The 13,982-nt window shown below is 40.9% G+C and overlaps 1 protein-coding gene across 1 annotated transcript in view; it reads right to left on the bottom strand.

The window, feature by feature from the left end:
• LOC119561216 (hemicentin-1) overlaps nt 1–13,982 on the bottom strand; it is a 90,386-nt gene that overhangs the window by 54,565 nt on the left and 21,839 nt on the right. The window contains exon 2 of the mRNA XM_037875047.1: nt 7,844–8,513. Coding sequence (XP_037730975.1) covers nt 7,844–7,934 — 91 coding nt within the window. The 5' untranslated portion in view covers nt 7,935–8,513. The remainder of the gene's footprint in view (nt 1–7,843; nt 8,514–13,982) is intronic.

The raw sequence follows: 13,982 nt of genomic DNA, 5'->3' as shown, positions 1-13,982 counted from the left end.
CCCCACAAACCATTTCCCTGATACATAATAAAGTTAAATGTAAATGAAGGCAGTCCAAAGGAAACCACAGGCTCAAACTTTTTTTGCGGTGGGCGGTGAGTTTAGTAATAGAAACCTAAACACTAAAATTGAATTATCCGCTTTGACCAGAGTACAATTTAAAAATTACTCGCTCGGAAAATTCAATCAGCCAGCGGACTAAGGAGGAAGGACACCTTTCCCGGTTGCCCGCTCCTTGAGCGAAAGTAAATAAATAAAATAAAAACCCGAAAACAATTTGAGAAGGTGGCCAAAGGAAGCAGGGCCCAAACATCTTTAAAGGGCCAGCAGGAAAATGCCTAAGATGCTTAGTATTTTTGGTTCTTCTTTGAATTCTTTTTTTTTTTGGCCGCTTAGGCATGGAAAAAATTTACACAATTTAATGTGTTTTTTTTCCGGCTGCTTACAAAGGCTTCAAGGAATTCCAGGGCTTACTCGTTGTGTGTTGACTCTGGCTTTAAGCTGCTCAACTGAAGCGCGAAACGACAATTTGCGCTGGTTGTTTGTTCCTGCCCTGCTCCCTTACTACTTTCTCCTTTCACTTTTTTTTGCTGCGCATTAGCAGCGGTAAGCAGGCCGAGGAAAATCACTTGGCCGCCTAACTAAATAAACGGCTTTCCCCGCCCTTTTTCCTTGGAGGTCCGTGGGTGTTGATTTTCCTTAAAGCATAGACAAGCACCTGCGGAGGCTCGCATGTTTACGGTTTGTTAGTTTATTTTGCACTTACTTTTGTGCCACGCCCCACGCCCAACGCCACGCATCTCAAGTACCGCCCCCCTTGAATCGTGTACCTTTAATGATGACCCGGCCAAAAGAGAGTCAAGGTTAAAAGTCAGCTCGCAGAAATCTGGCAACTGCAGAAATCGTTTAGGGTCGTTTAATTTCTGTAATCATATACCTAAGTCCTTGACAAGGACAACGACACCTGGAGACACTTGAGCAGGCACTAAAAAGAATTCTGGTCTTGACTAAACCATAATATAATAATTAAATAAAATAAAATGAACAATAAATACATGGCATTTCTTTAAAAAACTTTTAACGGATACGTTTTAGAAGTATATAATTTTAATGAAAAGAAATTATTCCAAAACAATTAGATTATACTTTTAAAGAGAACCTTTATGTTTTTCGCAAATATTTGTGGACTATACATCCAACAAAAAACATTTCTAACATTCCGAATTTTCGTTTGAGATTTTTTCTCCGCATATTTTCGGACTTTTTTCTGAGTGACCTTTTTTTGGGAGCCCACATTCCTCATATGAGACTCTTATAGAGTTGATTTTAAGCATCCTTAATCCTGCTTATTTCCACCGCAGAACCAGGGGAGCAAGCGGTATGAAGCCAAGGGTTCAGCTCTCATTATTTATAGCCTGACATAGGATCTCAATAAGAAAACATTTCCTGTTCTCCTTGCTTTGAGTCTAAATTTCAATTGGATTATTTATGGGAAAGACCGCAGTTAGGGCATTCGGGGGGCATGGAATGGTATGGAATGGAGGGAAAACTGTGTGTTACACATTTTCACGTGTGCGACATAAACACACAGACCCTGGGAAACGAACACAAATTCATTACAGCAGCAACATCGAATAATGGCTTTGTCTGTAAGTAGCTTGTGATTGAATTGAGCCAGCAGACGTTGGCCCAAAACGAAGTCCTTTACCTTTTGCTCACCTGGCAATTGTTGGCTACGTGTGTGTATGGGTGTTTTGGTGTATGTGTGTGTGTCTGGGTGTTTGAGTGTGTGACAAGCCGAATGAAAAATGAAATCAAAGCATTTAAAGCGCGACATGCGCTGACAATGTAAACGACACCAACGCTGCGGCTCTGCCTTTGACAGCATTCCACTGGCAATGGCACCCTTTTCCCCCCTTTGGATTAGCACTCGAGATCCTTTGGTTATTTATGTGTGTGTGCCCTATAAAAAAACCTGCTAGATCTCCCTACACACACACACACTCAACCATGTTGGAAAACTCTGAAATGTACACACACCGTGGAAACCTTTTCAATTATTTCTCTGTGCAGTTCGCTTGGTTTCGGTTTTGGTTTGGGGTTTTCCTTGGATTTAGGTGTGTTTGCTTAGCTCTAGCGAACCAGACATTTTCGAAATCCCATAATTGTTGAAACCCTTAAAATATAGATCGCTTGTGGCTAAAGTTTAAGATGTTATTAGATTACGTTTAAACTTTATGTTCTACTTTTCTTGAAGGACCTGTCAATTTTCCCAACCCAATTATTTCTGATCATATTGCAGCACCCACATAGATTGATTTGCCATTAGCCAAGGCAATTCATCATACTCTCCATTCCACTCTCCCTCGGCAATTGTCCCACATACTGTGCAATTACCATTGTTGACATTAGAGGGATGCCGTCAATCCCGTTCCGTTCCGCTCATTACATAACAAGTGTGCGTGGCCTGTTAGCGCCTAAAAGCAATTCGTTGTAACTATTTTCTATGGGGCCCGGGCCATTAATGTCTCTTTGCGTAAACAATTTTAATTTCCCAACGACTGCAGCAAGTTTTGCATTCGCACTCCCGTTCGCCTCTGCTTTTTGCATTCGATAAGAGGCGACAAGCCCCGCAAATGGGCTGGGGCACCACCGACCTGGGGCACACAAACTGGTGGCAAATTATGGTAAAACATACAGGGGGCGTGGCCGGGTAGGCGGTGGCATATGAAACGAGGACTTGGCATGCAAGCCCTGGAAATGGAAGTCAGGGTAAGTGAAAAAGGGACCGAGGGCAGACAGGCGAGCCTTGCATGCCGTTTGTCTTCTCCACACTCCGAGATAAAATCGATGACTCGCAACTAGTTGTTTCATATAATACCATATTATAATTTGCATTAATTAAAAAAGTAATACTTAACAAATTATATGTAATTATTATTTATTTTCACTTAGATAATGCGACACCGCTCAGTTATCAAGAGTGAATAAATATGCAGACGATATTTAATATGTTCTAGAAAATTTAGTTATAAACTCTGCAGCCATAGCAACCATCGCTAGCTCTTAATTTCAATTAATTTTTTGCTCTTTAAATAAAAATAAATAAAAATATTTATAAACAATAGTTTTTTGATAGCCAAATGAAATACTATGTAGAGTAAGAAACTTAATACCGACTCAAAACTTATGTTAAAATATTTTAAATAACTTGCTATCTTTTAAACACATTATAATTTTGAAAATTAGTTTACTTCCTTATTACACGTTTTTTCTACGAAGTCTAAAACAAAGATCACTATTTTATTTCAGTGTAAGGACTGACTTTGCCCGTGTGCCCTGTCTGCGTGAGTGTCTTTGGCACAATGCAAGTGACAGTTTATGGCATGCAGGTATGGCATGCATTTTATTTGCTTTCGATTAGACCCAACTAACTGTCTCGTCTGCTGCAGTTTGTTTGTTTGCTTGCCATTTGTTTATGGCGACTAATTTCGTGTTAAGAAATTTGCAAACAATCCGCTCGAGGCTTGGTATTCGCAGGCCACCAGCCAACCAGTTATCGGACCCATTTGTCATGCCTGAATGGGCGTTTTCAGAGGAGTCTAGACAAGGGTCCGCACTCCCAAGCCAGTCGCAGTCCGCCTGTCAGTCGCAGCTGTTCGTCTGTCTGTCAAAAAAGGGGCCGCCCGCCCTGAACTTGAATTTTAAACGCCGAACCGCAAATAACATGTGTGTGCTGTGTGTTGTCTGTGGTCATTAAATGTCAGCTGCAGACGGCAAAAAATCAAATGCTTAACAGCCCCTTTGGAGCACCGCATATTATGCATTAATAAGCCGGCTGTACGACTAAATAACGCCAATAACTGTCATATTTGACATTACAGCTCCGCAGACAGGTTCATTAAATTTAGCTCTAGGGAATATGGAAAGAAAAAAAATACCTCATGAAATTATAATATATTGATAGTGAAATTTCATGAGCTAGTAAGCTAAGATACTTTAAAGTTTACGAATATTTCTTGCTTAACATTTTAGGTACCCTTTTTCCTCGCAGCCAAGCTGTTAATTAGTTTTCCCGTATGTGGAAATAAATCATTTTATAAAAGCACCGAGTCGAAAAACGCTAAATCAACAGATTCACGGACCCCCACTTGATGATATTGTCACGTACGGCGTCATACGCTGCGTATGCGCAACAAATCGGGGCCAAAGCCAAATAAACATAATTTTCTCCTTTTTTTGATGCTGCCGCTGTTGCTCTTGCTGTGGCCCATCAACAATCAAGCTAAAAGCCACGTTCAGGTGGAGTTTTCGGTACCTATTTTATTTTTTTCGGGGGCACTGTGAGAACGTGAGTGTGTGTCGCATATGTAACAATGTTTGCCCGGCCAGATTAAAAATTATGCTTTGTTTGCCCAACTGTCAGCAGAAAAAGCTTGAGCAACAAAAACAACAGCATTGGCGACATGGAAAACCCTCCAAAAGAAAAAAAAAAAAACGACGAACTGAATAAAAAACTGGTGTAAAAAACTTTTCTGGCCTACACACAGTGACAGTGACAACAAACCAAACAAAAGTTGGCAAAGCCGGGTACCGTTGTTCTTACCTTGCCCCGAAAATGTGTGTCAGCTGATACTAACCCACCCACCCAACCGCCCACCACCCACCACCCACGCATCATAATCATTTTTTTTCGGCCACACTGTGTTGTTGGTAGCAATCAGCATTTTTCTTTATTTCTGCCCGTTTTGCAAGCTGAAGTTTATTTTGTAAACATGCCACTAAAAGTTTTCCACTTTGCTCTAAAATACTCAAACCGAATGCCAACACCAGCGACAACGTGTCCTCTCCCATCTCCCCAACAAAATATATAAAAAAAGAAAAACCCCCTCCTTTGTGTTTGCTGTTTTTTAGTTAATTTAAAAAGTTTTTTTCCTGCGCTTGCAGAGAAATGCTCTGTCGTTTCTCGTTTTTGATTTGCAGCAGTCAGAAAAATTGGTAAACGATTCGTCGAAATGTTGTTAGGGCAGCTCTGAACACAAATACACAAGCACAGAGGGATATTTTTGTAGTGGCAGTTGTAGTTGCGGCCAGTCGAGTCCTGGGAAATCTGACATTTGTGCGCCTTTTCCTTCTGTGTTTTTCTTTACAGTTTCCACCCCTCGTTTTTGGCCAAGGAATTGCTTTCACAGTTTTTTCGTCGGTTTGCTTTGCTTTTGACTGCTGCTGCTTCTGCTCAAAATGTTTCCTTTATTTATGTGCTGTCACCGAAATTGAATTAGAAATCGCTTGTATTGGCAGCCTCACTGGAGGTCGAAAAGGATCTGAACTCCGGAAAATGTTTGATGAAAGGAGATGCTTAAACCCAGCTCAAATATTTACTGAAGCACAGTTTCTTGAAATGTACAACATTTTAAAGCACATTCTCTATTATTATTTAAGATTTAAGGTCTGAGCGCTAAGAACAAAACCTTTTTACTTTAAATTTAACATCCTGTTGATTTTTTATAAAAAGAAAAAAAGTTAGATTTTATATAAACAAATAAAAATATTATAGACGAATATGAAATTTTATTCACATTGTTTACTTCTGATAACCCTTCTGAAATTGCTTCTACCCAAATAAAACCTTTTTAAATCTTTAGTCAAAATCTGTATCTAACTTTTGCGGAAACAGATTGAAAACCCCAATCTTGATTTCGGAATATTCAGATTTATTTTGAAAGCACAGCCAGCCCCTTAATGGTCCTTTTAACCTCTCCGCAGCATTTCAATGGCCACGTTATCTGGTCAAGTTAGCCCGCTTTGCGTACCAAAACATTCGCCATTGTCTGGCCGTCTGTTTTTCCAAGGCATTCGGCTGGAGCCGTTAACTGCACTCCGGGAATTGCACGTTCGGCGGGCTTTAATTAGATTTCATTCGGGCAAGGACATCGGCGTCCTGCCGGTATTATTTTGCCAGGACATCGACGCCCGTTGACAACTGGCTGCTGTCCTGCGCCGTGCCATTCTGCATGTATCTCCATCTTGCTAAAATTTTCGCTTGCTCTTTTTTGCGTGAAAAATGATGGGAAATAATTTGCCAACGATGTTGTCCTTTGCCGGCGAAAAGGACCCAGAGTAAGTGGGTCGTGAACGTGCGTTTGACGTGGCCATTTGGTGCACCTTCCTCTAGATGGCAAAATATATAGAGGTTGGTTAAAAAGGGGGGCGGGCCACTAAAAGATGGTTTGTTTTCTCAGGGATGCTGCTCCTGCTGCTTTTTCTCGCTGTGTATGTGTGTATTTAGGTGAAATTTATTTTACTAATTATTATGTAAGTGGCGGCGCTTTGAAGCGCCAAGCGCATCGCCATCAAGTGTTGGTTAATGAAATTAAAGCCACGCCCTGCCGACCGCCGCCTCTAGTTTTCCCTTACGTAATTTATGTGGCAGGTGTGTCTAACACGTTTTAAAAACGTAGCATAACGCAAATGATCGATAATTTATACCCATAAAATAAAGTTAACCTTGCTGGGGGAATCCTCCATCGCTCCCCTCCCTGCAATATGATAATGTTCAGGTTTTAACTCAATTTCGCATGCCAACGCTGGGGAAATTCCCCTGGCCCAAAGTGGACGGCAAAAATAAATTTTTACACACATATCCAGTGGAATACCAACATCCATACTTGTATATATATTTACTATACTATATATAGTGCCATGTTATGTATTTTTTATAGCTCTCCGGGGATAATCAGCGGGCGAGAGCAGCATCGGTGGCAAAGCTAATGTAAAGTCCAACGCAGACACATAAAAATGAGAATTTATGCATTTTTTTCGAGGCTGCGAACAGTGGGCCAAAGTGGCCACCGCAGGGAACGAGGACCACCAACAGCATCCTGCCAGGTGGATGGAGGCATCCTGGCATCCTGGCATCCCGGCACACTGGCATCCTGGCGTCCAGGAGCTGCAGAGGTGACACAGGTGACGCTTTTGTGGATTTGTGGCCAACAGTGGCGTTTATTACTGGATGGCGCTGCCTGGAGAGGAAGGAAGTGCGCACATGTCGCCCACGAAAAAAGCTACGGCAACAAAATATCCATAATGAAGTTGTAAAAATTGCACAATTTTTATTTCTTTCTTTACCGTATTAATTTAAACATTTCCACCTCTCTCGCTGCGAAAAACTTTTGTTCGTTTATGCAAACGACACATTTGGAAACAAATAAAAAAAAAATTCGTTGACCACATTTTTAAATGTTTGGTCGGAAAAAATATGTACTGAACTTCAAACAATGGATTTAAATGTTCAATTAAGGGCGGTGTGTCGAGGGAAATGAATAAATTGCTAAGGGAGAAATTCAAATGATTTCAATAACACATGTATACATCAGCATACATATTTGCATTTAAATTTCCATTTCATTTAAAAAATTTTTAGTCTTCTGCTTAATTAGCCAGATAGGACTTATTTTTCAACACAATTTTCCTGAACTTCTTGAGTTGGCTCCTTCGAAACAAAGTCACAAACGACTAATTAAAAGTGTATAACTTTTGCTGCATAATTAAATTTTATTTGTCCTCTGCTTCAGACAAAAGTTGGAAAACAAAAACACTGGTGTTTTTAAAGCCTCGCTGAGGGGTTGGGCGAAAATTTGTGTAAACAATGAGGATATGAAAAATTGCCATTACAAATGAAATGGAACCTGAGCAAATACGCCAAATGGCAGGGCAAACAAGTGTAAATAAAATATTCCCGTGACAGCGGGAAAAACAAAGATTTCGCGGCTTAAATTAATAATTTTTAATTATCAGGCTGCTGATGGGGAATACCATCCGCACATGGGATATCATCACTCACCTGGCTTGAAGCCATCGGCATGCTCGTGCGAATTGGCATAGGTTATGGCTCCCATGATCAGGCAGATGAGGAATGAGGCGGTGATGGACATGGTTATATAGCGATCCGATCCGATCCGACTGGTGATTACTGACTAGTTAGTATGCTGCACTGGGCTCGATGGTGGCTCACTGCACGGGCATTAGGTACGCAAATAAATGGGGCTCAGCCTGCTCGAACATCGCTTCAAATATGTAAGCTCGTTGCTCCAATTCACTCTCTCAATGATTCCTTTTTTTTTTGGCGTTGGTTTTTATCGTTTCCACTCGGGTTTTCGCTTTTCACTTAATTAAAAACTTTTGCGCTGCACATAAATTCATTTTAATATTTACAAACATTTTTTGCCCGGCTTCTTAGCTGCTCGGCTGTTTGTGCAGAACGCATAACCGTTAAGATGAATTTTTAATAGAATTTGACGAGGCTTAACTTTGGTCACCTATATATACATACGTATATATATATGTGGGTGTTTGCCTGTGTTTGTTTATAAATATTTAAAAGAAAACGCGCACGTGTTGCTCATTTCGCGCTCTTTTCCTTGCCCGCTCTGCATTAAAAATGTAATTTCAAATCCTTTTGCCTCGCATCCTGAAGCCAAGCCGTGTCCTTTTTTCCACTCACCGAGTGACAACTGCAATTAAACAGAAAGAGAAAGACAGTTAGAGCGGTCGTTTCATGTGGTTAGTTGGGTTTTAATTAAAATGCTCGCATATTTGCCCACTAAGCCAGTTCGTTTTGGGGGATTTCCCGACGCTGCTCTGCCATAAATAAATGCTCATTAATTCGAAGGCCATTACATAATCCCAGCACTCACACACACACACACCGAGCATAACTTAATGCCAATCAATAATGATGGATTAGCCTTACACACTGGAGAACTTCCATCTATCTGCTTGGGTAACGCAAACGAATAGCCCAAGTTTAGCTTAGATGGGATTTAATTGGGGGAGGCGTTAAGTAAAATGGCACTGAAGAAAAATACCATTCCAAATATCACTATGTCTATATTGGATCTTTTTTAGATACTCCCAAAAATTACAACAAAATTCTAGCAATAGCCCAAGTTTACCTTATTTATTTATTATTATAAATATATTATAATATATTATTATTAATTTTTTCTATCTTGGTCATATTTTATTAGGTCCCAAAATTATTAATCTATATATTATCCAATATATTTTCATATTTCATATTTTTAGTTGTATGTAGGTATTTCTATAAATATTTTTTGATTCCTTACTATTTTTTCAGTGCAGCATGACAAGAGCATTTGAATACTGAGAGACACAGAAAGATCTCAACCCCATGACATTACCAATCGCCTTGTCAATGGCCTAATATGTGGCCACAGTCTTAAGCAGGGAAAACTCTGGAGCCTCAGAGCACCACCACCCACACCACCTACTTGCTAACTAACGGTAATTGACAAAAGAGTCATGAAAACTTTGACTTGAAAGTTGTTGCCACGTTTTTGTTTAACACGCAGCCAAACAAGCTGACAAACTTGTATGACAGCCAGTCAAGCGAAGTTCCCCAGCGCCTGGGAAAAAAGGATCCTTGGATGGCTAGAGGAGGGCGCAGCAGGAAGTGGGTGCAGGTGCAGGTGTGATGGGTCAGAGGAGCAGCCTCACCTGGCAAGGAAAATGCCAGCACACCCACACCCACACCCACACACACACACACACCTCAGGGACAAGTTGTGTTACTTGAGCAAGTTTGCATTGGGTAATTAAGAGCTGTGCAAGTGTTTATTGAGAGATTGTCGGCGGAGAGTGTCTCTACTTATGTGAGTGGGTTTTTGTGTGGGGGGAAAAGTTTAGTTTTTCCAAGCTGAGCACAGACCGCATAAAGAAAAGAATGGAAAAACCTCGAGTGCTAAAAACGATTAAGGAGGGTAAGATACCATCTTCGTAAATATTCTTAAGTCATAATTGTGCGGAATATTATTATTACAAGCACCTCGTTATAAGCAAATTCTAAAGAGTTACCTTGTAACTTTTTTCATTATTATTGGACTTGAAGATTTCGATTATTATTATCATAAGCAGGTCTTACGGGGGCACCTAAGAGGCCCCTGCGATATAGATCTAGCCAGGTCATAATTTGGCACTGCTTTTTCTCTGCAAAAGCTCGACAAATTCCAAGTCACTTGGCTAGTCAGTGAACCCATTTGCCTATGCCCATAGAAACAGTCAACAAATGGCACATTAGGGTCTAGAGCCCAGAAACAGCGGCTGAAAAAAACGGGCGAGCAAACAAAAACCATTGACAAAAACCCAGTCAATTATGCCAACAATATGCACACATTTCAAAAACGATGTCAGTCCAGGAACCAGTTAAGGCAACAACAGCAACAACATCATCGGCAAGGACAACACGGATATTCCATAAAACTATGGCAATGTTAAGCAATAACAAAAAACAAGGTGGTCGAGCAGCAGGGAAAATGCGAGCAGAACAAAACCCAACCGAACCGAACGGAATGAAATGAAATGAATAAGCGATGGTGGTGGTGGAGTCCAGGGAAATGGAGTGGAGTCGGTGTGAAGTTGGTTGAATGTTTTTTGCCCTGCGGCGATAGTTTTATTTTTTCCGACTCTATCTACGCTCTTAAAAAGTGCTTTGGCTTTCGGATGCATTTGAAATCATTAAAAATGAGAATTGTCGGTCATTCAAAGCTCAAATGGATTGCAAAACATGAAATTTCTGGTTTTTATGAGGATATATCATTATGGAATGGTAGTGATTTCAAAATAAAAATAGTTTCTTATGATAAATTTATATTTATAAAATGTTTTTAAGGTTCAACGATTTTTCAGTTAAGCCTTTTACTAACTTGTTAATATTTTATAATATTTCCTTATTTTGTCTGCTATAAATCCTAGTGTATTCAAATTTTCGCACATGAAAATGCACATTTTCAGTCGCCTCTTTTTTATATTCACTTTTTCATCGCAAGTTACCTGGCAATGCCTTTGGGCGCTTAGCGTATAAATTGAGCGCAGCAATTTCATTTAAATGTGCACAATAAACTTAGTTCATGACCCTCGAGCATTTTGGCTGGCCTCCTTCTCCGTCTCCTCGGGTGTTGTGTGTCGTTTATGTCTGCACATCGTCTAAATTGTAAATCACATTAAATTTGCGAGCAACATGCATAATGCAGAGAACGAAGGCAAAAAGGCGCAGCCAGGACGAATGACAGTCCAGGAACAGCAGGAACCGGAAGTGCAGCACACAAACACACACTCGCACATAAGTGATTCTTTTTTTATGTTGCGGGGCAATTGAAATGAAATGAATTGCGGTTGAGGAGTCGGCAAACAAAGCAAAGTCAGCAACATGAAACGGGAGAAGAAATGGAAATGGAGTCGCGTAACCCCTCCACCCGTCGCGAAAATTGTGCTGGAAAAACTGTCGCCCTGCGAAATCGATAAGCATGAGGGAAGAAAAGCGGAAAGGCAAGGAAGAAGAAAACTTAAGCGATCGGGTTGAGTGAGTGGCACCCAGCATAAAGGTAATTTAGTCGCTTGACATGCTTTTCCAACTGCCAAACGTTTTTCATTTCGCTTCACTCCGCTTTCCCATCGAGATTTCCTGCACTTGTTTTTACAGCTTTGCATTTGATTTGCATTTCCTGCGATAGATAGATAGTTAGATAGATAGTTTTTGTGTGTGTGTCGATCTAAATCCATCTGCGTTTGTCAGGAGATTTGGAGCTATTTGACAGCGCGGAGAATGCAAATTGATTTGCTAAATGAGAATTCATTTAAAGCAGGCGGGCACTCCGCTGGCGGGCACTCCAATTAAATTCACCCCCACCCCCAAGCCCCCAGTTCGCATAAAAATTTAAGCAATATTTTAAAAGCCTGTCTCCCGTCTGCTGCATATTTTATGCCTTATATTTACAGCGTACGGAAATTTTCGGGATGAGCCGAGGGGTTGAGTGGTCGAGCTGCACTTTTGCACCTGCAACTGCAACAATTTCTTCTGGCCCTCGTTGTTTAATATTTCTCCTCTCTTTTTTTTTGCCTGCCTCAATTTCCGGCAAACTGCCGACACGGCTTATCCGCCTCCCCCTTCTCCCGACCCCTCCCTCAGGCGCCTGGACCATGCCCACTTTCATTTCAACTACACGCTCAAGTGAACTTTGCTAAATAATACAACAAATTGTGCAGTGGGGCCCACTCCAAGCACCCTTGACGCAAAAAAAAATTTAAAACATTTTCGAGGCATAGTACGTATATATATTTTTTTGCAACTTGAATTGCATTTTTAAAATCGAGCAAGGTGCGCGGGTGGCGACCTAAATATTTGCCATGTTGTTAAATTAAAAGGGAAGGAATAAAAGCAGAGTCAGCATTACTGATGCGAGAAATAAAAGGCAAAACTAAATCAACAAACGCCTACGGGCCAAAAGCAGACATTATGAAAATGGCGACAAACGACCGGAAGTGGCCACCAGCACACACACACGCACACAAAGGTACACACATATATATACGTATAGAGAGTAGCACATGGGATAGTATTGCCCGTAGCTAGCCTGGCGCTGACTTCCTGCGATTTAAATATGGCCAAGCCGCAGAGCCAAAGCCAAAAGCCAAACAGACGACAACGCATGCAAATAGAAGGTAGGGGGGTTGTGGGTGGTTCGAAGGGGTGGTTCGAGGGGGTGGGTAGGAGGAAGTGGGACAGCGTAGGAAGCAGCCAGCTATATAATGAGGCTGAAACCACGCTCGCATTCGCCCGCTGCTCATTTCCAGGTCGACATAATTTGTCCATAATTTGTCTGCGTCTTGCGCAGAGGGGTCACAGGAAGGGCATAGGGGGTCACAGGAGGTGGGGGTCTGTGGAACTCCGGCTGAGGGTTTATCTATGCCCCACTGGGAAGCTATTTATGTCCTCTTTTGGGGCACCATTCACCCCACACAAAATTCGGTGGCGGCAATGGGGGAAATGTAAATTATGAAACGGAGTCGATTTTTAATAGAGAAATTTGGAGAAAGGAAGGAATGTGAGGTACACTGCAGGAAGAATGGGGAAGGTGATTATTAAATTAAAGATAAGTTTCCATAAAATGTTTAATATTTGAATTTTAACGAGACAGAAAGGCTTACAGAACTTTTAAAGATTTCTTTAAGGGTCATGAGGTACCAACATTATTTAAAAGATGCCTTAAAGTATTTTTCAGTGTAAGTATAAGGAGTGCGCCTACTAAGAGTGTGATAAGCGACATGCACACGTGAAAATGACCTACTTAACCACCTCCCTACCCTTGAAGCCAAAGCTAACCATTAATCTAAACCACTTTGGACACGGCACAAACAATTGCCGTGTTGGACCCCGTGTTAACAACTTTTTCACGGCTCTCACTGACCACGGACTAATTAAACGGGACGGGAGTCTAATCATGTTGAATGTGTGACCACTGATTGATTGATTGATTGATTGCATGCTCGGCCTCTGAAATGCGAAACTCTTTGGACACTAAGCGAGAACGAAGAGGCGTTTGAATGGTCATTGATCAGTCAGAAATGTACCGAAATCAATACAGAGTTTGACCTTTTTTTAATTGGAGAATCAAATGTTAAATAGCCTAACCTATCAATATTTTTTCGTTAGTGACTTGTTAAGCTGATTTATTACAAAGTTCAGAAATAATATTTATTTCATTCTGTAACAACGCGTTTTGAAGCGAATTTAACTTTTTAAAAGGTTCATAAATATCTCAACAACAAAGCATGTGTTATTTAAAAGTTAATGCCACTAAAATATTGTTACAATAATTCGCAGCCATCAAAGCGGACCTATAAAGTATAACAGCCAGCCAAACGCTCACACTGAGAACAATATTTTTACTTTTAATATATTCATGATGCTTCGCTGCCTGTTGACAAGAAGAGGAACAACACTGGCAGCGGCGAAAAAACAACAATAATAATAAAATGCATCAGTAAGAGCAACAGCTGCAATGACAATAACTCCTGGCGTTGCACATGCACATTCGCACCCACACCCACACAGACACGCACACACGCACACCTATGCAAAGAGCCACTGATGTTGCCCACATAAGTATGCTGCACTTTTTGCA

This window comes from Drosophila subpulchrella, chromosome 3R (assembly GCF_014743375.2).
Source record: "Drosophila subpulchrella strain 33 F10 #4 breed RU33 chromosome 3R, RU_Dsub_v1.1 Primary Assembly, whole genome shotgun sequence".
NCBI classification, from domain to species: domain Eukaryota; kingdom Metazoa; phylum Arthropoda; class Insecta; order Diptera; family Drosophilidae; genus Drosophila; species Drosophila subpulchrella.
The sequence above is the reverse complement of the archived record's forward strand: the minus strand, read 5'-3'. Positions and strand labels throughout refer to the sequence as shown.